Source organism: Dermacentor silvarum, chromosome 3 (assembly GCF_013339745.2).
Source record: "Dermacentor silvarum isolate Dsil-2018 chromosome 3, BIME_Dsil_1.4, whole genome shotgun sequence".
NCBI lineage: Eukaryota > Metazoa > Arthropoda > Arachnida > Ixodida > Ixodidae > Dermacentor > Dermacentor silvarum.
The window spans coordinates 166,604,170-166,630,517 of NC_051156.1; the positions used below are offsets into that span (position 1 = coordinate 166,604,170).

A 26,348-nucleotide genomic window follows, 5' to 3' on the forward strand; every position below is an offset into this window, starting at 1 on the left:
GCGAACTGCTTTTCCTTCAACTACACACAACACACACACACACACACACACACACACCACACCACCACACCACACACACCCACCACACACACACACACACACACACACCACACACACACACACGCACGCGTTCCAACTTTTTTCTCTGGAACCTCCAATGGACATATCAAGTGTCTACGAGAGTGGTCACGAAGAAGCACGGACCTGCTTTACACCTTTGTGGAGCGCCTTGACGACTTCTGCGAGCCAATGGCTCGGAACAACGAGGCACTGCCGTACAGCCGGAGAGGGGGGGGGGGGGGGGGGGGGGCAAAATGAGCTATCCCCGCCGCCTCGGCCTCGGTGAGACTATTCACTCATCGCCTCCGACTGGCAAGAGTCCGTCCCAGCAAGTGGTAGTAGTAAAGGCAGGCATGCGGGACGCGACGGCGGCGACTTCCTTCCGAGCACTTACTCGAGCGTGCACCGCTCATTAGGGTCACGGCGAAGCAGGACGAGCACACGAGGAGGGCATTGGGCAGCCAAGAAGGCGGCTGGGAAACTCGAGCGAACGGGGCCTTCGCGGCAAGGGCCCGAGGCCCTTGCCGCGAAGGCCCGTTCATGGTGGTGCCTCTAGCGCCGACGTTTAATCGCCTCACGCCGTCGGAGATATATAGCGGTATATATATAGGATAACGCAGCAATCCTAGAGTCGGGTTAAGAGGCGCGAGCTCATGGTCGAATGCACGTCCTCCGGATAATGGCCCCGGCTGACGTGAGCTCCCGTTTCTCGCTCGTTTTCACTGAGCGCCGTCATTTGAACTATGCAAGGAGCCGGCGCGCGGCTATAGAATGAGTTGCGCTTGTGACGCAATTGTCCTCACGGAAGTAGTGGCTTACTAAGTGGCAGAGATGGAGAGCAGTTCAGTTCATATATGGTTATGGGAACAACAAATTAATATTCAAGCAAATATAACTAGTACATTCGTCAATGTTTCACATTTTGTCAACTTGACGATTAAGAAACAAAATATACGGTATGACGTATTGACAGAGATCCAGGGACAAAAGGTAGTATGCGGTTTCGCGTCAATATGAGCTGCAATCAGTTCAGGGTGCATTTACTTATCAGCTCATTTGTCTAAATGTGGTTCACAGGTTAAAAAGTACTGTTTGGATATATGAGTGTTGGACACGGCGAGAGCCGAGTCTGGCTAAACGTTTCAGGGCATGACGTCCCAAAGACGTGGTGCTGTTTTGGAGGCTGCTTTGTTTACAAACATGCAACTTCCCTGCTTCGAGTGAGATCATGCACGAGAATCGCCATGGCTCATAACGGTGAACTTGTCATAACACTTGCAAGGGTTGATAGAGGAAGGGGCGAGTTCACTGACGAGAGAGAGAGAGAGAAATAAAACGAAGGAAAGGGCAGGGGTTAACCCAAGTTAAAAGCTGGTTCGAGGGCCATGGAGTGCGAAATGGAGAAGGGACACCGGCCGACCGCAACGGTTCTGTGGCCCCCTGCTTCAGAGTAACGATTTGGCGAGGAAAATGAGTTGGCCCGAAGCGATTACCCGGAAAAAAAGCAACCGCGTAACTGAACGTCGTGTACCAACCGACCGACCGACCGTTCGGTACAGTTGCAAATGACGCGGACCGTAATTGGCATAGCGACCCTGCAGCGCGTTTAGATGGCCTCCATAGGCGCTCATCTGAGAACTATTAGAGAGAATACCAGGCCTTGCACACAAGCGTCCTTGCGCGGCATTTTGCGTAATCATGCCGCCGTGTCTTAGGGGGAGAGGGGGGGGGGGTGGTAGTCGTTGGTGCGACGCCTGCACTATTTAGACGGTCGGCGGGACGCATCTGCTTTGAACCACGAAGCGCATTCCGAGCCATGACGAAATAATTTTGCGCATTCGAAATGAGGTCACTCGTGACGCGGACTTCACAGGCTCCAACGTCAATCTTTCTCAGTCCCCAGCTAACCTGGATACGCGTACTTTACGGTTTACCAACCAGTCAACCTTGTTAATTTGCTGTAAGATTGCTGGGAGAGTGTGTTGTGAATTTCCGAACACCCGTGCATTATTCGCACATACAAGTTTCTAACAAATACCACTTTCTCATGTGCGCTCGCATGCGCATGTATTACTTATGTGTCTGATTTTTTTTCCAGCGAATAATCAAATTTAATAGTTCTAGCATTGTGTTCATCATCTAACTGCATATAATCTCGAACTTGCTTGATTTTGCGCTTTAAGTTATGTTATTCGTGCAATTGACGGTTGCCTTCGTAAGTCCATATTGCGGCACACCCAAAGAGAGAGAGAGAAAATAACTACAGGAAATCAGTATGTTATGCGGAATCTGTGCCAGGAACAGCACCGTCATACAGCGAAATGGCATCATGATGCGCATTAGGATAATCACTAAAAAGCAATATCTCGAGGCAACTGCTACCATCTCGCCTTTGTTCGTCTACGCAGTTCATCAGTATGCAGCTGGTTACGTCGTGAAGTTAACTAAAGTTTGTACTTCCCTATAGCGTCAGGCTTGCCCATCTAACATTAGACTCTTGAGAGAGCTACGCAAATGACGCAGTCCGGTTGTCTTTGTTCCAGTGACAACAACGCACGCGAAATTCTCCGCATGCACGCAGCAGCGCCTGTTTAAAAGTGGAGCCCCCGGAAACCTACGCTGACTGCTTCCCCTTTCGGTGGCGTTGTGAATGGGGTTGCAACAGTTTAACGTGGAGGTAACCAGAAGGAGCGACGCTCGCAGAAGTGTACGCGTGCCAAAACAAAGGAGGCGTCGTCGTCGTCGTCGTCTTTTTGCCGTCTGTCTTCCGTGCATCTCCGAGTACTTTTTTAAAAAGACAGTCGCCTCCTTTTCCTTTCGCTGTGGTTCGGTTTCTTTTGAGCTCCGTACCTGGCCGTATAACGTTGGACCGCTGCGGGCGCGTGTCCCGTTGTTACGCTCTGCGGGAAAGGGAAGCCCGGAGGGGGGGTGGGGTGAGGGTGTGCTCGTAAGCGTGCGTGGAGAACGAGGCGGGTGTGCAGGGCCAGTCCCGTTCGGCGTGTGTCCACAATAGCTGGGCGCGCACAAACACCGGAAATGGAGGTGGAGGGGAAGCCGCGTGTGTCGAAACCGGAAGCGGACGCCCTCCCGAGAGGGCTAGCGTCCACGGTGGCACCCGCATTTGTCCCCCCTCTCTGACAGCGCAGACAATGATGAGCGTGCGCTATATGCAAGCACGCACCAGCGGAAGGACAGCCTCGTCGACCAGGTGCGCGTGCATGCGTGCGTGCGTGCGTGCGTGCGTGTGCCGCTGCGGTAAGCGTGTTTGTGCGCAACGAGTGCTTGAGTCCAGGGACGACGCCATGGTGACGACCGACGAGACGAGTAGCAAAAGCAGCAGAGCTGCTCGGATATAGAGGACCGGTTAAGAAAGATTGTTTGGCCAGCTGTGAGCGAACGAAAAAAAAAAGAAAAAAAAAAAGAAATCTGTGGCAATATAGCTGTAAATGCGAGAGAATGCGTTAGCGTTACGTCACACGCTTTGAGCTCCCGGATCCATATTAAACCACGTTCCTACTTTGCAAAGTGTTGTTCAGAGCCCACTTGCCACATGTCCTACCTGTTCGAGTAATGCGAAGGTGCAACTGCCGTACGTGGCCTCGGAGCAGATCGCCGTCAGGCTGCACCTTCGCTATACTCGAAGAGGCGGGACATGGTGTCGAGTGAGCTCCTTTGCTTCCCGCCACCACCACTCTGCTGTGAAGTCTCACGAAGGGCAGATAGATTTATTCTCGCAGCCTACGGAATACGCCGTAGAACAGTGCTGGAAAACTATTTGCAAAAGACGAGCCGAAGCACCGAATAACTACTCTGCATGCAGCCGGGGCGGAAAAAAAGTCGCCGTGAGCGCGATCCTCCTCGTCTCGATGCGCGACGACTTGAGGAATGCCCAACGTAAACATCGCCGTTTTATCTCGCACTTCATGGTCTATGAAACTAGCTCTTCGCGTGGCGTACGTCCTATCGAGTCTCAAATAAAAGGACGCTGGATCAATTTCGTAGACTTGGTACTTAATTGTCAAACCCGCCGATCAAGAGTGGATCAGTGGCTATAGCACGACGACCGTGGGTTCGACTACCGCCTCGGCGACGTTAACACAACCCCGGCTGGTCGACATTAACGCGAGCCCGACACTGCATGCGAGCGCCCCCGCGAACTTTCGTTTCGCAAATCCCCATTGGGCGCCTTGGGACGTCAAACCCCACAGTTTTATTTGAATTTGATGCCTGTCCAACACTCACCATTTGAAAGATCCAGAAGTTCCTAAGACAAAACAGACAAAGAAGGCTGTCGTCCTTGAGACGTTACGCAGCTTTTCGGCGTTGATAAGAGCGTTGAAGTCAACAAACACGAACTCTGTAGACGCTGTACCAGAGGTAAGAGGCAGCAGAGGGGTGGAGAGGGGGGGGGGGAGGGTGAAGCCATTGCCCCATAAAATGTTATAGTTTCGCCATTTATGACGGGTCGAGGAAGAGTCACGAACATGGCAACATGCAGGAGCCGGCGCAGCTTCGTGTGCGTCCCGGTATGAACTTCCAGTGCGTATGTGCGAGACGCCACTCACGACTGCATGCCAGTGACCGCTGCTATAGCTGCTCGTGCTCGCACCTGCGAAAGTTTCGCTTGCAAATCCATTTATAGCGCAGTATAAGCGGGCCACCCTTTTTGAGGTGCACGGCTGCGAGCACTGCATTTTCTCGGCCTTGTCCGTGAACGGGACCAGTCATGCGCGAAGTTCGAATGAGAGACCACACGTGTAAAATTCAGTGTTTGTAACCCTGAAATCCAATTCTCAGAAAGAAAGAAAAAAAATAAAATAAAAAAAAAAGAACAGGAAAGGAAAGAACAGAGGCAGCAATAAACAGAGAGCCTCCATTTGGCACCATTGGAAGTGAGTGCTGCACCGCGCCAAATCCAATATAAAAGCAAGTTGCGATGTTTCATCGCTGTCTTTAAGCTTTCCTTTTCATGCAACGCGCTATTTTGCTGCGCTATCTTGCAGGCGATGGCGTATGACCACTGGATCTGAAGTACGTGGCGCGCTCCTGAGAGCACGATGAAAGGGGTCCAGTGTCGCTTTACACGGTCATTTATGTCGCTGAACACGAGGTTACGGGTTCGACTTCAGGGCAGCGGTGACGGCAGGATTCCCATGGAGGAGGAGGAGGAGGAGGAGAAAGGAAAGTGAGGAGATGGAATGCAAAAAATCGCTCGTTTACGTAGATTTACAGTCCACATTAAAGAACACCAGGCGGTCAAAATTGATCCGGGGCCCTCCACTACGGCTCTCACAGATTTGGTGTTGTCTCTGGACGCTAAACGCCATGAATAAATTATTGAAATAAAAATTCTTCGTCTCTCTTTCTCGGCAATCGAAGCCAGAAGTTCGGACCGCGGACCGGCGTTGTATGGCGTCAGTTAGCAGGTTAGCATAGCGCTGTATATATATGCACCTATTCATAGACAGCCTTGCAGAACACTCTTTGCAATCCAAAGGGACCGTTCTAATGACCACATTAAACGTACCCCGAGGTTCACACCTTGAGCTATATAAGACCTACCTGGACCATGAACTATAGTGCCGCCTGTAGCCCACCCTACGACGGCGCCTTTACTTTTTCTGCGAAGCACTTGTCTCAACGAGGTGCTTTAATTAATTCTGTATAGTTGTGTGTTTTGTGCATGTGATGCGAATAACAGTGGCCTACGTAACCGGGAATGTCGCTGGAGCCAGGTTTCGACAAGGAAACTTGTCTTCTTCAAGGCAGCAACTGCAGAGACAAGTTCCCGGTCTCTAGACGTTTGCTATAACTGACATTCCTTGTTCCTTCCATTGTCATTCACTTCAAGCCTCCACCTACCTTGTGAGCTGTTGCTGTGAGGTACGCTTGTGTTATGTATCGCGTGTCCTGTGTGCATTATTTCATTTATCATCGCATTCGCCTTAAGTAGCGTACTGCGGGCGTACCGCCAGGCAGATCTCTCCAGTTTTAATTAAGGATCTCTTCTCTCTCTCTTTTTTTTCGGGCGCCACCAGTTCAATCGAGCAGCCACATTAAAAATGTTTTTTCTTTCTTTTTGCGGACGTGAAAGGACTCTGCTGCCTACCAGGTATTAAGGCGCTGCGCGTGACTCTGGGGAATCTGTTGCACTTGTTGCTATTCCTGCGAATCATGACAGAAAGGGTTGCAGTGAAGCCACCCCGAACATCACGCGCGGACATCTGTATATTCCCTCCTTTAGAAGGTGATGCTTTATTGTTCTCCTTTACGGATAAAGCAATTTAACTAGACCCGAGTATAGATGGTGTCCAAATGCATGACGTCACGGTTATAGCTGGAGCAGGAACTTCAGGACGTCGTTTGCCATTCGTCTTTCGCGTAATTTGCATATTTCCTATACCAGATCATCAAGCGTCCTCACTATGAAAGCGTGACTGTTTTGGCATCCGGAAGAAGAAGTTTAATTTTAGGAATACAGCGTAAATTTACAGCCCTATTCATTTTTAGTGCTCCTTTGACAAGCCAAGAAGACGACGCTGCGGTGGGGCAGGACTTCTGGGGAATACCGAGGCAGCAGCTCGCGCCATTGTTGGTTTGCATCTTGCCGGGAAACTCATCCTAGCTGTGCACACAGAAAAAAAAACAGGAAAAAAAAACACGCTGACGGATACAAAGTGGGGTATATACACCGTGTGCACGCTTAGCCTTCTTAGTCCTCGTTGCGAGACGCAGTTTTCCGTCACAAAAACCATCTGCAGATTAACAAAACGCGGGGAAGCAAGATGGCTGCTGCTGTTCTTTTCCAAAAGCAGAGCGGTGGAGTCGGGCAGCTGCCGGTGCCCTCTGTGTACATACATATAACCTCCGCAAGGTTATCGCACGGGGCGACACGGGGCTACCGTTAGACACACCGAACACGCCTCTGTTGGCGCACGCCCGTGGAGGCAAACGACTAAAGCAGACAAGGTAGAAAGAAAGAAAAAAACAAATGAAGAAATCAGCTCGTGCTGCCACGCGCGCCAGGAATATCGCGTGCACGTACAATAGACGCCGCAATGAATACGGCGGCGCCGGGTTATGCGCAGCGGGGGAAAACGCCCTAGCTGAATGCGAGAGTATACACGGTACACTCTGCATGTGGCTGGTAAGTGTGTAGATGGATAGGGCGAGGGGTGCGCGGGAAGGATCTATGTTGTAGGATGGGGGTTGTAGAGGAGGGGGGGGGGGGGGGTCCGCTTGGCGCATGCTCTTCGCACCATGCAACCTGGATGACAACGTGTATAAAAAAAAAAGAGCGGGAGAAGACAACGACACCGTGGATCCCGCCAGATGCGGCAGCTGCGATAATTCGAGCGTGTGGGCCCGCGTCCCTATATCCGCACAGTCCATGGCCTCTCCTATACAGTCCTCCCGATGGCGCCCGGCCTGCCCGCCGCATTTCTCCCTTCATCTGCCCCCGGATTCGGCTGAATGTATTCAGCTCAAAGTCCACACTGGCCTTATGCTCTTCAGAGACACTACACACGGACCGCGTATCACTGCTCGCCTCCTCATCCTTGGTCTTGCGCGAGTATGGGTATATAGCGCAGGCAACGCTATACTATAAGCGTATATTCGGAAACGTCCCACCGGCTCGATACCATATGTTCTATTCCGATAAGTAAAGGGCGCTGGCGGCCTCTCGTCTGAGGTCGTCACTGTATCCGCTCTCGATATATTCCTTAGTGATAAAGTATGTTCCAATCGCCTTGAACTTTGACAAAGGCGGTTGCACTTTAGCGTCAGTCCCGTGCTCGTGCACAATGCCTGCAATAGTTATTTACCTCTCCTGCAATCTCATAGAATGGTCAGAACTCGTTCTTGCGCGAAGCCTGCATTGCGTGAATCTGTATTTGCGGTGTGCGTGCAATGAATGGCGTACAATAGCAAACCTATATAGGTATATACAACTCACGAGATGCAGGGGCATTGAATGATACACATACGTTTTCTACAACCACGCACGGTGAACGTCAACTCAAGGGCACGGCGGTGAAGGCACGTTTCTCCAACAAATTGTGATCCCAGCAATCACCGAGGAGTGTTAATGAACCACGATGAGTACTTCAGTGGATACGCAACGACACATGCACGTTCGTAAATACCGGGGCAGAAGGACTTAGTGGAGAGCTTTAGCCACACCGTATATGAGCTCACGGAAAAGTGCGCAGCCCTACGGCAAATCTTCGGCGTCCAGGAAAACGGAGGAGGTACAAGGCAGAGGAGATTACCACGTATACGTCTACGAAAACATGCCACGCCTGAAACTATATCTGGTTTCAATGCAGGACGTAAACAGACAAAAACTCACATGCTGGAACCTTAAGTGAACCACCAGATGGTGGATATGTTATGCTGAAGTAGCGGCAGTGATGCAAATACAAAAAATGAGTGAACCGATAGCCAGACCCCCTCTCCCTCGCGACTGACGTGTGTACCGATATTCTTTCCTTATATACGTCATTCATGGTGTGCACCAGTGACGAACGAGTTGCTAAAACATCGGCGTGTTGTTTGTAATCTGCAGCTTAATTCACTTTGATGGAACCTATAGGGCTGCTCTTCTCATCCCCTTACCCGGAAAGTATGTGCGGCGGTTAATGGTATTTCGTGGCGCAAACTTTGGCGACGAGCCCGGCATGCAGACTATAGAAGAGTCAATTGAGTGCTCTGCGCCAGTGGTGAAAATACTTTTATGTGCCCTCTTTCAGGAAGCTGATTTTATTGTTCTTGCATATTTGTGACATTTAGCCAATGGCCAACGATATTTGTCATCCTATCGTACGCTCGTGTGCAACGTGATTTATAGGTTACGTGGTGCCTGCTATATTCAGAGCATTTTGTGACAGGTGATTTGGCTATTATATGAGCCTTGGACGTATAATCCGTAAACAAAAATTATGCGCCAAGAATGGTCTCTTCATTAAACCATGGTCTGTTGGAAGAAGCCTGGCAATGTAAATTTTTTCCCCTGAAGATGCCTGCAGTGTAATGCGTATGCTTCTAAGTGGCTTTAGCCTGCGAGAGCCATAATAAGGGCCATGAGGCGCCCCAGGCGGGTGGTTGGTTAGCTGGCTGTTACGACCCCGTACAGGGCTGTTCGCTGTTTACTACGTATGCCCATAGATCACGCTTTTTCGCCGTCAGTCTCCATCTGAACATGACGATTGTGGTCAGGAATCGAAACAGCGAAATTACTGAGCCAGGAAAAAAAAAAAAAAAGGAGTGCCACACATAACACGTGTATCCCTGTTCGTGTTAAGTATTTGACCCTCGGGGTTAATGTACTGCTCGGATAAGAAGCTTCGCACAAGTCACACTCAGTTGCCGCACAGTATACGTATAAGTTGTCGAGTTACAAACGAGTGACCCAAGCACGAAGCATTTATACCCGTCGTAAAATTCAACCCACACTTAAAGAAGGTATAACGTTCAAGTGGCCAAGAGGTATATGTATAGGAGAGGAGGCTGCTCAGCTCCCATAGTAAAACGAATTATGACAATTTATGGACAATTTATGGACTCTCAGCAGACTTCGTGTAGACCACTTGGCCTGGGTATAGAGAGTAAGCTTCTGCTCTAGTTGGTATACAGCTATAGGGGTATGCGTAAAACGAAAACAAGCTTGCTCTGTTTCGTTATAGATGCCTACTTACATAGATAGACACCTGTTTATGGCGATATGAAGTACAGAGACAATTCAAAGACGCAAGTCCTCATAAAGTGTGTTTACTTTTGTTTGCTTGTTGTCTACATAAAGAAGTATTCTTCAGAATGAGTGTAGGCCCAAGTGCATATAGTCCGTTCTGATTTCACTGCAAAACAAAATTCTATATACCGACTGTCTAAATTAATTTTTGCGACGGCTGAGCAACGTGAAGCATGCTTGCCCGCCCGCCGCAATGAAAAAAAAAAAAAAAACCGGTTGAGAGGATTGCTGAGCTGCGCATCGTGCATACTAAAAGCGCGCATCGCTTAAAAGCGCGTTCCGCGCGTAAGCAGCGTCCAGCGACTTGATAGGTCATGAGCGCGCTAAAGGACACTCTGACGCTTCTTCCTTGACACGAATGCTGTAACTCCTGAATACGCGTTAAACTACAAACATGCACCCTTATATCATTCGCGCCAAAAGCGCACCGCCGCGCATGTATTAAGGTCGCGGCCGTGTTCGACCGTGCCCGGGGACCACACATTCCGGCGCGGAAAAAAAGTACGGGCGTGCATATATACGACTACATGCCATACAGAAATGAAAAGGCCACAAATTGCTCCACGCGCAAGGGGGACGCCGAATGATTCGCATCTCCGACGGTGGTTTATACGTTGCATCTCCTCGATGTTACGTAAGACGCAAAATTGCATCACGATGTTCACGTGTATACGAACACTTCTTGATGACAAGGACAACTATCACAAGCAGAAATACGCGAGGGTGATGACGTGCAGGAAACTGAAGGAAACAAGATCCAAGTCTGCCTTGTTAGTTTCGGCTTGACCACTTCGTATTTGAGCAACTAATTAACTGAGTCGCGTCCGAGATAAACGCCCGGATTGACGAAAAAGCTCTTACGCGATAATTGTTCGTAAGAGAAAAATTCGAGCCAGTGCCGACGCTGCACACATTACTAGCGAAGGTGGCCTAGCAATGGCAGAGGGCATTGGCGAACGAAAAAGGAGCGCGGTGAATTCGGCCCCTATGGCCCTCGAAATCAACCCGGAAACTTTGCAATTCCAATCTCCATACACCGCGCGCGTTCTATCGTCGTCAACGCACGGTTCCCGCGCGCGCACGTAACTCATACGCGCTCCAAGTATGAATAATACCCACTTGTACGCTCGCCGTATACGTACGTATACGCACGCATGATCGCGCACGCGGTGTTGTACGGCGACGACACCTACCAAGCATCGCACTACGTCTCGCACACACGCATTGCGGACGGGCAGGCTCATGCATAAGCGATGGTGGGAAACAAGCGTGCGTATACTGCACGGTATATATATGCAGGCGCTTGGCGAAGAAGCGAATGCGCGGTATACGTACGGGTCAATCGAAACGATATCGCTTTCAATCACGCGTGTACCTCTGCTTTCGAAACGATGCGGACGTGATCTCGGCTCTCGTCGACTTTACATTGTATGCCGTTCGTGCCCGCGCTTTTAGAGTTTCTTATTGAGCGAAGGATGGCGTTGCTCAAGACCGCGATTGCTTCTTAACAACGTATATGAAATATTTGTCGTTACCGGGTCGGGTCGCTCGCCAGATTACGGTCTTCGATGTACGCTATACACGCGTGTGAAGAAGCCGGTACGATGAGTTTCGTTCAAGAAGCTGATCCGCGTATGGAGGACGTGACCGCGAGCTCCGCTTGCTGTCTCGAAAATTCGAGCTTTAGGTCACCAGTATGTCATTCTCAACCACGCGAGTTTTCAGCGACCCAGGGACCAAATCCACAAAAGGTATTCGTTCGTGTGAGTGGCCGGCTGCTTTCGGTAATAATATATGCCCGACATCGCGATAGCCTGGCATCCAGTCTTCTACGGACAGTTTCATAACATAAGATTTCTTTTTTTTTTCTTTTCAATGAGGACCCAGATTCCCTTTGCTGGCTCACATTTTTCAGCGCAGCGGCGGTTTTATGCGTCGTGTCACGCCGAGTCCGTGCAATTGAGTCAGACACCGTTTTGCCATGACTGTCCTTCGCCGCTATATAAAAGGAGGAAGTGCGCGCGCACTCCCGAAAATATCAGTTTTCGGCGTTTGCCGCGACGACAAAAAGCACGCTCAGCTATAGAAAGCGGGCGGAAATGTACACGCGAAGCGGTCGCGACACGCCTTCGCCAAACAGAGCAGTCGCTCGCGCTGATTAAAGCCCGTAGTTTACGATGGCTCGATGCCAGGGCGAAAAGAGAAACGGCGCGGGAAACCGCTGGCGCTGCGTTAAAACGCTGCGCGTATATGATTACTATATACCGCCGTCTCCCGAGCGATTCTCATTGCACGCCTTTCGCTTCCGGTCGACGAAGCTGCCACTGTGCGGTACATATACTAGATAAACGTCTTGCCGCGAACGTCCCGGGGAGACGCCCAACTGCGCAACTGTCGCTCGCGCTGCCACTTAGCACCGTTAAACATGAGCCCGCCGCGTTGTTGTCCATCGCTCATTTGCAAATAAAGGCGAGACCGCGCGCGTGCCAATTGCGTCCCGTCCCGTTTCCGGTGAATTCTGTCGACGGTCGAGTCACGCGCACCGCGCAACACGCGGGCGCAACAAACACCCCCATCGTCCGAGCGGTCACGCATGCGCAACTGCGAACACCGCGGGCGCTGTATACATGTAAATGTACGGCACTGCGTTCGACTGTTAATCGCGCATACGGCCGGCTCGCGCTCGGCGTAGGAATCAACAGGTGATCGTGCCCAGCGAGGGGATTATCGAGCATCTTGCTCACAATCGCATATGCTAAGCGTGACACACGCGGATGTGTTTGGTATGCGTGAACCAGTCCCGTACTCCCAAGGACACATCGGCGAGGCATGAGGCAGGTCATATTATGGCATAGGTGATCATCTGGGCACGTATTAACAAAGCGTACCTTTCGTAAGAGCATTTCCTCATTGACTATAGCGTTATAGAGCGCCCGCCATTCACGACAGCGATCGGCTTCACAATGACACGAAACCCGCTGCGATTGGGGCCAATCACGCAAAATATAGTTGAGAGAAGTTATGCAAATAAAGGCCCAGCTGATCCAGGGACGGAGGATCTAGACCGCCGTGCGAAAAACACCAGCAAACTGCCGTAGCGAACACGGCATTAGAACTAAACGATGTGTTAAATACCTGCGTCAATCGAAGCTTAAATCTACTCCAAAAGGGTCAGCTATACAACGTCCGTCAGAAAACTATTGCGTACTTGACCTCGCGGTATACAGTCGGCCTTCAGTACACCCGTACCGCGATATATACGATGGCGCGGACAACGAGGGACGCACGCTTACTCACCAGGAAGGGCAGATGGTTGACGGCGAAGGACAGCAACGTAACTACGGCGACGACCGTCCAGCGATACTCGGACACTCCGGCCTCACACAGAACCTGCGGGCTGTACGGCCTCCTGGACGTCTGTCTTCCAAGCACGTGCAGAGGCTTCGAGCTGGACGAACTGACGCTGCTCCCGGTGCTGGTCGTTCCGTACTCCGGCGTTGCGGTACGCAGCTGCTGGAGGCGCGCCTTGCGGCCCAGCTGCCACCGCTGCACTTCCATGGCGACGCTCATGCCGACGCTGCACGCCATGAGCATTCCGTAGAGGACGAGCACGAACAGCGTGTACCGGCTGTCCCAGAGCTGCGGGTGAAGCGAGCACTCCAGCATGGACTCCGAGGAGCGGGCGAACGCGGACGCGACGCCGATCAGGACGCCGATGACGGCGAGCACGGCGACGTGGTACCGGATCTGGTTACGGCGCACGCTGAAACGGTACCGGTACGGCCAGCGGATCGTCAGCAGCCGGTCGCCCACCGCGGAGGCTAACGTCGTGAGCTGGAAGGTGCGGCTCGCCGCCAGTCCCCATAGCACGAACCCGCACGGGGCGGCGGCCATCTTGGGTCCGATGAGCCGCAGCACCGAGAAACCGAAGCAGAAGAGCGCCGTGACCAGGTCCTGGCAGCAGACGGACAGCAGGAACAGGTCGACGGTCCTCCACTTGCGGCGGTACGTGTGGAACACGTAGGCCACCCATAGGCACAGCACTATGAGCACGGGAGCCGTGGCCGATACGGCCAGCCAGAGCACCGGGAAGAGCTCCATGGTGAATCGAAAGCCCGCCGTGGTTGCGGTTTTTTGTGTGTTAGCCCCGGACGGGAAAGTCGCGACGGGCTCTTCTCACATGACGGGATTGCTCGATGAAGATGAGTCGCGGCGGCAGCGCTGGGGACACTGGTAGAATCGTGAATCACCGGTCCGATTTTGGCAGCGTCGGTAACTCGCGTAGCGGTGGGCCACAGGTTTTCTCTCGACGCGTTTCACATCACTGGCTTACGGTAGAATTCTGGCTCCGAGAGCCGGAACACCAAAGTCACGAGGTGTCGAGCTGACGGCGGCGAGGGCGACCACGCTCGCTGAACAAGGACCTAAAAAAAAAGATTATCCCAGTGTGAGCCTCGCACCGTACATCCTCAGTCTGGCAACGCGGGTCCGCACTAACCACCACATGCACACCTCCGCACTCGGTCGCTGGGTCACTTCAGAAAGCGCCAAGTTTCCAGGCGCGCATCCACTCCTCGGAGCTGCTTCCAGCAGGGCCGCCGCCGGAGAGGCAGCAAGCACTCGCGCACAGACACACACACACACAAGCAGTGCGATCCCCGGGCGGCACTCGAGGATCTTCTGGTCGCGGCGCGCTTACTCGGGATATCCAGTTTCCGAAGAGGCGTTTTGTCGTCGTCGAACAACGCCGCCGGCGGCGCCGCCGCGTAAAGGCACTGACGCTCGTTCGGCCTAAACACGCTCGCACAACAGCGCCGGCACGCACCGCCACACACACACGAGTGAGCACGGACCGCGGCGAAGTGTGTATCCGGAACAAGGGGAGCGCGGCGAGCACAGGTCCCTCCGCAGCGCTGTCGGAGCGCGGTCTGGCTCGGCTACCCGGTTCCTTTGGCCGCCGCCGCCGATGCGTCGGTTCTCTTCTCCCGGCGGGACGGGCGAGAGGCGCGGGATTCGAGGCCTCCTCGGGCGCCACTGAACGAACGAGATGGGAGAGGAGGCGGACCTGCCTACTCCGGCACGGTTCGTGCGGACCGGAAAGCACGCTTCGTGTATGCGGTGTACAGCCCAGCCCCCTTCCACTCCAGGAGCAGTCATAGGGCAGTCATTGCAGAGCAGACATCACTGTACTGGACAGTGCGATACAGTCGAACCCGGATATATCGAATCCACATATACCGAATTATTGTGTATAACGAACAGCACGTACAATCGCATTGAAAACGTTTGTATATAATTTTTATTTTATATATCGTATTAGCTATATATCGAACTTTTTTGTGATCCCCTTCAGATTCGATATATCCGGGTTCGACTGATGTACTTCGTGAACTCTCCGGGTACTCTTCAGAGCGCTCATGATGTCTGCTCACCGGCGAGCTGCCAGCTAACACTCTTCATCGCGAACCCATACGTTTACCGAAGTTCCTTGCGAATTTGATGACTCACCAAGAAAAACATTCACGGTCGCAGTGGTTGTCGCTGTCAGCACTTTGACATGACTGGCTATTCATGGAGGTAGTTGAAACTGTTTCGTAAGCTCCTTGCTCAGAATGAAGCGAAATCGTACAAGTCTGGCTGCAGGAACGGTCAGAGTCACATTCAAATAGGAACAGAGACATGACGGTTTTGATGAAAATTAGGTTGTCGATGGGGATGCCAGAGATGTCTTGAACGATGTCACCCATATCTGCATTAAATTCGTCCTACAGGTCACACGTTCCTGCGCCCCTTGGTACACGCAGCGCGTCAAGTAGACATGGCGATGCTTGGCATCAACAAAATTCTTGTTGTCCAAAGAGGTGAAAAGAAAGAGATGAATGGACGCATACTGAACCAGCCTCCACGTTATCTTCTCCAAGGGCCACGAGAACGGCTGGAAGGTTGCTGTTATATTATGGTGAACATCCCTTGAAGTATTTTTTTTCTAAGAGTGCACTATAAGAGAAATACGTAACGAGGAGGCTCAAAATACGTTATGCCCGTCATTGGCTATGACGTTGCCGTTCTCACCAATATCGGTTACGCGATCGATGCGTGATAAAGGAAATACAAAGGTAAATCTAAATAGATCGTCACAAGAAAACGGCCGCATGGTTGCAGGATTGGTCGAAGGTTGCACTCAGATGAGCGCAACCTTCCCGGGACAACAACAGATTATGTGCTGCGAGTGGTCCTCCGTACCATGCAGTGGATAGCTATTTCGTCTCCATCAACCAGTCATTGCCTTAAAAATGATTTATGTTCGGCTTGCGGACGCAGAACACTCAATGACGTGAGGACGATGCCGCGCATTGGATACCGAGCCATGTGGATGCATTCCGACAACGTGGAATGTACAAACGCGCTTGACCTGTGGATTACTGCGCCCGTTAACCACCCAACCCCCAGGATGTAGTCAGAATAAAATCCGCGCACATAGCTCCGCTACGGGGGCCTTAAGATATATCCCGCGCATGTTTAAGTTTTAGTCATTAAGCGTCATCAATGCAGTCACGTAACCAGAAATTTTTTTAGGGGGAAGGGGGGGGGGCACATGCCCAATGTGCAACCCCCCCCCCCCCCCCCCGACCCTTGGCTAACCCACTGCATAAATGATTCAGTACGATCTAGCGTGGTGATTATGGGCTACTTGAACAAGTGGTCCTAATTCCGAGTTCTGAAGGGAAGCTATCGCCCTTCCGTCGGTGGTCTATTTATTCATTTATTAAACAAGCTAAACAAGCAAACTTTCGGTACGTTTTTGTCCACCTACCATCATTATTTCCGTCACCTTGCCTTCCCTCTCTGCCTTTTCTCTTGCACCGAGTAGAAACCTTGCATGAGATTGCAAGCTGCATAGGGTGAAAATGACAATTACATGGCGTCGAAATTAGCTTCATATGTAGCATTTAGTTAACAGCTTGGCGAAAGTTTCACTTCATATAGATTCGAACCTGTGCGTTGGACCTGCACAATTTTTAATCCTTTGTTAAATGAAGTTCATGTTTGTCCGACTAATCAAACACTAATGCTGCACTTAAATAGTTTAAATAGAGACACAGAGAAGCGCAAGGATAGGGAGGTGAGAGAGGTCAATGCGCGTAGCAGACTATTAAATAAATGCGCGTATATGGCGTGTATTCATCGTACGAAGCGAAGCATAGTTGTTGCTTGAGCGCCAGTGAACACATCTGCGACAACCACATAACGTATGTAAACGGGCGGACATGCGTTGGCTAAAACCTATTGCACACTGCGTGCCAACGTACAAACACCATAGCTCGTGGTTTGAAATTGTTTGAAAGTCAGTGTCGGACGACGCCACATTCGTTCGCAAGCATTACAACGCATTCGGAAGTATCGCTCTGCGACCTCTCATGGGCTGATACTGAGATATCTCGTTCGAGGTGCAAACATCGGCGAGACACCACGTCACCCGGACGCCGTCTCAGCGGCAAGGCGAGTCACGACCAGTCACCGAAAACCTTCGCATCTATCCATCCCAGAACCGCATAGTCGAACGAAGAGGCTTTGCAGCCGCAGTGGAATGACCGGTAGCAGCACGCTTGCAATGCGCCTGATGAAACGTTATATAAGCGCCCGAATCCTCCGCATGCACGGATGACCTCCACTACTCTTTGCAGCCCTTAAACTGTACAGGCGCCATCGGAGCGGTGTAATGCACGTCCTCGCTTGTGCACAGGTGGGAAAATCGGTAAGCGTGAATCTGCGAAGACGAAATCCTTTCTTTCTTTTATTTCTCTCTCACGCTTTCAAGGAGAAGGTGGAGAGGAGGCTAGGCTGCCTTCTTCTCCTTGCGGCGAGCCCGGTGGCGTGTTGACGAGGAGAGGCGCGCCGTCGTCCTCTTGGCGGGTGCCTTCTTTCGATATTACGGCCCCCCTACCAAAGTGGATCACCCGCGCCGTCCGTCGGTTCCTCGCTTACGGGAAGTCGCCCTCCCGAAGTGGGCCACTGCAACGCTGCTTCGCGAGTCTTCGCGTCCGCTTCGCCGCCTATGGGGCAGCTATAGCCCGAGCATATAGCGCAGGCGCGGTGCGGTGACATATATCAACGCCCACTTTCGGAGGCTTAGCGGAGCGGAACGGCAGGTGCCAAAAGAAACAAAAATAGAAAAGAGGACTCTATACTAGAGCCAAAGTAAGAGTTAATAAAAAAAATAACGTGTTCATTTGTTTTCCTCACTGTTCTGCTGCTATTGGCAGGTGGTAATGGTGCACACTGCATTCCTGCAGGCTTAACGGTACTGGAGGCAACTAATTTACAATGCAGCATAGTTATAATAAGGTCAGTAGGACGGGGTAAACGCGAAACAAACAACGCCAGTACCCGTTTCCGGTTCTGGAATATCCAGATGCTCCAAGTGAATAGCGTTTCAGAGTCCTCGTTGAGTTCGCATCGAAGAATACATCGCGCCAAGATTCCGGACACGTTTCCTGAACAGCAAGCACGCTTCTCTGCATTGCGAACATCTGCCCAGCTATTGGCGACATTGGTCATATAGTTCAAATGAAGACGAAGTGCTAACTGCATCTGCTGGCGCTTGTCTTATGCGCATAGTTTCGTAACGAGAGTCATGCCTACGTTTTCCATTTCGTAAGACCAGCATACAGTGTGCTCGTACGCGCCGATGACAAAAATGACTAGGTTGGTCAAACTGCCTCGCAGGAAAGCTAGCTTTAGATGAAGAGGATGATATCTATCGCAACTGATTCAAAACCGGAGATAGCTGAGACTAGAGTATTTTGGCGCAATTGAAAAACTACGCTACATCCTGGTTTCGTATACGACCGAGCGATGCCGCTTTGCTGATGCTCAGCCGAATTACGACCGTTGTTTCGAGGAGAATGGTCTGACTAATTGTCTCGAAATTTAGCGGAATATATACTGATATACGTAATGCTTAAAGCTTGTTTCTCTCTCTCTCCTCGGTTGACGCCTAGGTCGGCTTTGAGAACCGACAAGGCTGACTTCCGACTTGTCTTTCTTTCTTACTTCTGGATGTCGGCGTCTTAGGTAGCCCCATCAGTTGTATTTTTCCCATTACAGTTTAGACAATCAATAAAACGCCACAAATCAAGAATGATTATACCACCCACCCACCCACAGGCCGTCCTTAAAATAGGATCAGTAAGGGTGCCAAAGAAAGAGAATTGCGGTCGACGGCGGCAACGGATTGCATGGACGGGTGGCATGGGAGAACTTGAAGGTGTTTTGAAAATCCATCAAAAGTTGCAGTTTTGTCACAAATTCTAGATGTTTGATAAGAATCGCAGAAGCCTTACCCTGTATGCACGTTTTAAAACTGGCACTCATGGGCGCAACTAAACATAAACCTGCAGCGCTACAGGCAATAATCATGCAGAAAGACCTTAATAAATACGAAAGCTTCAGCACGGACTGCATCGGAATGAACGGGCAAAATACAATGCTTATCTTGCCTGGTGAAGATACCTTCTGCAAAAAAACTTTCGCGGAGAATTCGTCAGAATACTAGTGAACTTGAACAACCGCGTGCGTGTCATTTTCGCGCCCTTACTACACGGCACTGAGCGCTAGCTTACCGCGCTGCGTTCGCAGTCATATACCGTTCAGTGGCACCGTTCTGCCCGTGCAAAAAGAGGCACGGTCTCGCCCTTGCTCTCGCGACCACACCCTTCGTAGTCGCTCATTTTGGCGCCAAAGTTGGGAGCGTCGTCGAACGACTGACAAAGCGAAAGGAGAGAGAGATAGTCCTGGGAAAGGAGGAGCGTCAAAGGGGTTGGGCATCGAGTCCTCATTGTCAACGTGAGTCGGGCCGTGTCCGGTTTCCTTTCTCTTCAATGTTTTCGTTTTATTTTCGTTTCTCCGAGGGCGCTGCAGAAGATGCGAGCGTCGTGGGTGATCCCTTCGAGCGAGGAAGACCATAAATTTTCAACCTCGTTATTTCTGACGGGGGCCCGCGTTCGGGTGTGTTTCGGAGGGAAGCTTCGCCGAAAAACGAGAAGACGACGACGATGAAAAGGTCGCGTGAGCGCTCCCTGGCTGCGCTGTATACGTGGAGGAACTTCTCGGCGTTCTCGTTTTCTTGTATGATGATGCGCGCTGATTGCGGCGCACAATGAGTTGAACCAAGGAGGAGACCGGATTGTGGGAGACGCGCAGAATTGCGAGCGCTAAGGGAAAATTTATGGGGTCTAAATTTTCTTTATGCCATGATACGAGTACGTCTATCAGCATTCCCCACCAATCGTACCGCTTCCTGGTGCTTATCTCTATACCTATTTCTCTACCAAATTTCTCTACCTATTTCTGCATACCTATTGGAAATCGCAGGGAGAGGCCTTCGTCCTGCAATGGACATAAAAATAAGCTGCTGATGATGATGATTTCTCTGCCGAGGCAGGGAGAATTGTCCGTAGGAGGATTGTTGTTGGGTTGGTTGGTGTTTACCTTTACTTGACGACTTATTATAGGGCGAAGGCACAATCACAATGAAGACACACATGTTACGTGTGTTTTTGTGTGATTGGGCCTTTGCGCTAAAATATGTCGTTACGAGAACAGTCTATTCGACACAATTCGTTCAGGATGATGACGGTTACCACGACCTTAAGCTTGTCTCATGGAGCACATGCGAACGAGAAATTCGCTGCGTAGAGTGATTGATAGAGAGAGAGAGAGTGAGAAAGTAGCACGACACATTCCACTCAGGTTGGGAAAGGCCTCCAGCAAGAAGAGACGAAGAGGATGTCACGCGGCATGCACACATCACACGTGGCGTGAACTGCCATAACGGAAAAAGAAATGAAAGAAAGAGAGAGAGAGAGAGAAAGAAGACTGCTGAAAAGGCGATGCACCCCTCGGCGCGACCTTGGGTGCATGCACCATCGCGGAAGGCTTCCCGTCCTCGTCGCATGCCGCGCGCGAAGCTGCGTGCCTCTGTTTATACACAACCGCAATCGCGCGCGATCCACGCATTGCGTTTCCATGCTGAATGGAAAAGACGACGCCTCCGAACGAGCATCTCTCTCTCTCTTCCCGCGCCTTCGCTCAATTCGCGAAGGAGCGAGTTTCTCGGCTATTTAGGAGGATGCCGCCCGAAGAAGTGCGATAGAAAAGCGATACGACCTTGGGGCGGATCTTCCTGGTGTAGGTACGCACGCGCGCCGGACCACGCGGTATTTCCGTGGGCGTGCTGTGCTGAATGCCGCTGCGTGTAGACGCGGAGACGGGTCGTAACCTTTCTGATTACGGCCGCTTGTATAAAATCGGGAAGGAAAGCGGTGGGAGCACGGAGGGTGCCGTCTCTGTCAAGCGTGTAAGCGCCACTTTATGCGTGACGAAGGCTGACTCGGAGACGTGCGAGAGATGCGTGATTCCCCGCCAGGCCTTACGCGTCAGTAGACTTTAAAGAACTGGTTTCGCACTCATATTCACACTCAGTTCCCAGCACTCTACATGCTGGCTGCACACGCGTTATCAAATTCTTTCAGTATAGATATGTTTTTCTGGCCTCACACACTCTAAAAAGATTCAAAGCGGACTATCATACGTTCGCGTACAAATATAATACTCGAAAGACAACCCGTGAGGAGTGTACCTAAATTAAGTTGGTCTCTATCCTCGCTATACGACGCCAACACCTCTCTCTCCGGACAACTTTAAACCGACTGGAGTCGAGACCATTCTCCGAATGAAAGATACTCGGACCGTGGCCACACCCGTCACTGGCACAAAAAAGCGACTCGTGCACTAGTACAGTTCCTGAAGTGCACCGGCTTAAGAGACCTAGTACAGTTCCTGAAGTGCACCGGCCTAAGAGACCGATCATAGTGGTCCTGCGCATCCTCCCACTTGCACTCAGAGCTCACTCTCTCACTCTTTTCCTCTTTCTATTCCCCCTTATCTTTACCCCCAGTATAGGGTAGTAAACGGGAAGCTCGTCTGGTTGACCTCTCTGCCTTTCCTCTTCTTGCCTTCTCTCTCACTCTCTCGCTCTTTTAAGTCAGTCTACGCTCTCCATAGATATGACAGATACATGTCCATACACTTTCTATTCAACAGCGAAATAAATTTTTGTGGTCTTTCGCCTTGCAGGGATTCGGAAAGCCCAAGAAGTGCCCGCGGAACTTCCTCACGTGGCTCTGAAACATCCTTGGTCGCGCGCGACGTGACCTTAGAGTTTGTGACAAAGACAGGTCACGCGCGCAGTACGTGGAATGCAAAGACACTCTACAAACTGAGGCTGAGAAATCAAGTTCACTGTCTAGGTGCGCAAACCCTTCTCCGTATTTAAGTATGTAACTTCTCCTACGCAACAGTGTTTCATGATTGGTCAATGAACGAGCATTTGAAGTAGTCGTGATTAGGAACGAAACTGTATAGCCGTGGTGTCCACGGTGCTGGTCAGACAGGTTCCTCTTTATTTTTCTGCAATCAAGTTTGACGAGCTAACTCCGTGAGGTAGATGCACTTGTGACCGGGGGTGGGGCTCACAAAAACGCTCGTCAAACTTGAACATAAGCGCTCACTTGCACAAGTTGAATAAGGCATAGCTATCAACAGCAAGCGAGGTGATTGAACGTGTCACGTTTATATCACCTTCAACTGGCACGGAACCCACATCGTTAGCCACCTGGTGTAAGAACGTAGAAGTGGCTGTTCAGGGAAGCCGATTCCTGAGCGACTGTCAAAATATTGGCTCCTGGTATGCGTGCGCCACAAGGCATCGGTGTAGCGCAGAGAAGCTGCAAAACGCAGCGTAACGTACTACAAACGCATGCCACAGCAGCCGCTTCCATGTATCCCGTAGACTATGCGATTGACATGGCGACGTGTTGTGTATATTTTTACCACGAGCCACATCGTGTTTCGCAAGTGTCACGAACGGCCGCTGCGCCGTGAAGCCACGCAGTAAGCTTTCTGGCCACATAAATAATACTGCTGTTAATGGAGATGCCCGTAAGAGTTCTCGTTTACAAGACAGTGAAATGGAATTTATGGGATTCGACCATACGGCCTTACATTACAACCGAAATAATCAGAAGAGGCTTTATTGAGACCTCTATTAATCGATTCCGTATTTGCGCAGAATATCAATGAAGGCACGCGCTCATTATCCAGAAGTATGAAGGCGCCGAAACGCCTCTTCTATAGCAAACCACCAGGAAGTATAAACTCCCCTTCCACACGTCCTCACAAACCCCATGCCCATACGAAAACTTTAGCCTGTTTTCGTTCACCCACAAACCAGAAGATAGTAATAAGCAAATATATCAGTATACATGGTGTAAAAAACAGCGCTAGAAACACGGACAGAAGGAAGAACACAGGTCGAGCGCTGACTGCAAACGGTTGCTTTATTGTGCGTGCACATCAATATACATGAATGACGTGGCATAAGTGCGCCGGGTTATTCCAAACATTTCGAGTCTGTTTGACTATCGTTATTTAAAACGAGAATAAAATCACTTCCGTTTGTCCCCATGTAGGTCTAAGGGGGCGTAAGCCGGTTTTGGCATATATCGGCGCTGACGTGTCAAAGTGCGCTAACTTTTGAAAACGAAACAGATACCACTTGTTCCCCAACAAGCAACAAAATACTGGAACACTATAGTAACAAAGTAAATGTTCACGCATCGGAGTCGAAGTAGTTGTTGCACTTGTTAGTAGTGCAGGTAGTGCAGCTAGACACAAATCGTTAGGTAAGGCACATAAAATATCTTCGAAATTGAGAAAAACTTTAAAAATACAATCAGCATGTCTCATTCCTCGCCTAACTTTTCTTAGCCTCAATTGTTCCGTTGCCCTTTATGCATGTTTTTGCGCTCACTGGTTCTGTCTGCATCAAATAACAAAATCATCCTAATGTGAATAGAAAACGGGTGTCTGTGCTAAATGTTACCTACGGAACCGACAGAGCGTGTGTAGTAACCAAGCATTCGCTGACCCACAGGAGGAAGAAAAAAAAAATAAAAAAAAGAGAAAGGGGGTTTTCTGCCCAGCTACAGTAATCACACTACGGCGAATCACGACTTTAGTTCGCCATCGTCACACTCTCCCAGCTGAAGACGTGAGCGCATGCAGGCACAGCCTTCTATACGGCTCCCTCCAGAAAAGACGCTCGAGATGTTCGTTCGAGTTCGTCAACAAACCACCGTCATTACGTCGACGTCGGCACAGACCCGCAGACGGGGCCCGGGGAGCAAATTAAGCCCCGCGGCCAGAGACGACGAGACAACGACCTTGGAGCAGTGCGCTCTGCGCGAGACAAGACGACCACACAACACGATGACGCCAACGAGAAAGGCTGTGTTTGTTGTATGTGCGCTGTCCCTCATCGGCCTCTGCCTCGCCTGCCTGCCGCACGCACGAGCTCAGCGAAGGCACGCGACTGCCGCAGGGAGAAAGATGAAGACGAGTTTGAAAATGCCGCGTTCTCACGCACATTGTACCTTCAGGAAGGACGATCTAGAATCTTCGAGGTATACAAAGAGCGCGTACGGATTGTACACGAGACAATGAGTGAGTGAATTAACTTTATTGGAGGTCCGGCGCAGTACAGTTTTGCCGGTGTGCGGTATACGTTCCCTGATCGACACGCGGAGACCTTCGCGTCATTAGAACACTTAAGCAGCTTTAAAGCGGATCACCCTGGAGTACTGTTGCTTCAACAGTGAGCACAGGATCGTTTCTAACGAGATGACCTTGGTAGTGTGAATGAATGAGCAAAGCATTTTACTTCAGAGATGATGGGCTCGTGGCTTAACTGGGAAAAGGTAGACGGGCTTAGATTCAGTAGAAGGAATCTCCAATGGCATGAATTTGAGAGCAAAAATGTTCTAAAGGATTCTTGTACCCAAGGAGAGCTTAAGCGCAGGAAGACAGTGTCTTCCGAATAAGTGTGTGCGCGTGTTTTTGTTTGTTTGTGGGTGGGTGTGCGTGTGTGCGTGCGTGTGCATGAGAGACAGAGCGCCTCCGCTTGACGTCATGCCGCGGGGGTTCGCGCATGCGTTAGCATAACTCTGCGCCCACCCGGGAGGTACACAACGCGGATATTACACTCGGGAAGCAGCTCATCTGCCCACCAGTGGTGCTGCCCGCACACTTTTTCTTGGCCGAGGTCACGCGATGAAGACTTCGAGCCGCCGCTGACAGCGCACGAGCGCTCCCGGAACGCGGTGTCGTGCAAGCGCGGCTTTTGCAAGAAGTAGGAAGCGGTGACTGTGTGATGTGTGGTGCGCGACACGGTGCACTGGTGCGCGACGGTGGTGCGCGACGGTGATATTTGTAGTGTGCGACAAGGTGCGGTGGTTGGAGACAAGGAGCAGACGACAAGGAGAGCGCGCGCCGCTCTACCGCGCCGCGCCGAAAACGACGACGCCGAAGACCGTCCGGCTCGTGAACACGCGGCGCAAGAAAAGAAATTAAAAGAAAAAAAGCCAATCCCATCACAGAGGGACACGGAGCCTCGAGGAGCCAATGAGAAGTTGACGAATGGACCAGAGCAGCAGAAAAAGGAGCCGCGCTGGCAGTAGGGGGAGGAGTTCAAGAAGCGACACCAGGACAAGGTCGGCCACCGGATCGGGAGTTGAAGACGGCCGTCGGGTTCCGGACCCGAGCCACCAGGACTTCACCCGGCCGGGGCCTCCTGCCAACCCGTTCCTGGGCGCCGCTACTCCATCCATTCGAGAACAGCTGCCCGAGGCCGGCAAGCGTCTGCGCCCGTGGGCAGAACGAGAGCTGTCGGGCTACGGGCCCGAGCTCCACGATCAGCTGCCCGACCAGAACGTCACCACCGTCGGTCCGTGCTGCCGAGCTGCCTGTCTTCTTCCTCTGAGCCAGAGCTGCCACGCTCTGGTAGCCGGTCCGATACAGCGACCTTTGGTGAGACCAACAACGCTTCTCTCGTCGTCTCCGCTTCGCCGCGTCGAGACTGTAGTGCATACGCACACCCGCAGCCTGCCCGAACTTGCCTCGTAACATTAGCGTTCCAGCTACGTGTTTTCATGTTATCTTTGTGTGTTTGTTTTTATGGGTTAATTTTTGTTTCTAGTTTCATTAAAAGTTTGTGTGTGTGTTTCCCGACAAACGGCTTTGTCCTCGATTGGGTTCTGGGAGGCTTCGCCTCAGAGAACCGCCAGAAAATATAACACGAAAGAACCTGCTCATCACAGACTGACACGCGTGGAATGCCTATTGGGGCCTCTAGATTTCTTTCTTCCTGCCGAAGGAATTAGGTGCGGAATTACCCAGACCAGAGGGAAGAGGAGCTCATTTTCAATTATATTCATGAATACCACAGGCGAGCTTATGTCTGTAATAATGCTACTAACTATGATGACTGCCGTATTGCCGAATTAACGTTTTTGCTCTTAAATTCCGGAGCCTCTAGCTAGGAAATGGGGCTTAGTCTCAATGCGTGCTTACGTTTAGCAACATGTCTCTTCTAACAAAAGACTAGTAGACCTTTTTGGCCATTAAAGAATTGGGTGGG

General features: G+C 51.1%; 1 protein-coding gene across 2 annotated transcripts in view; it reads right to left on the reverse strand.

The window, feature by feature from the left end:
• The window catches only part of LOC119446003 (uncharacterized), a 211,293-nt gene extending 196,555 nt beyond the window's left edge, over positions 1–14,738 (reverse strand). The window contains exon 1 of one of the 2 annotated variants that reach the window (XM_049663802.1): positions 14,324–14,738. Coding sequence is in view for 1 of the 2 variants with exons in the window: in XM_049663803.1 (XP_049519760.1) it covers positions 13,109–13,912 (804 nt within the window). In the remaining variant the exon portion in view is untranslated. Of the gene's footprint in view, positions 1–13,108 lie in introns of both variants that reach the window. The other variant, XM_049663803.1, reaches the window with a different exon arrangement.
• Between the last annotated feature and the right edge of the window lie 11,610 nt (positions 14,739–26,348).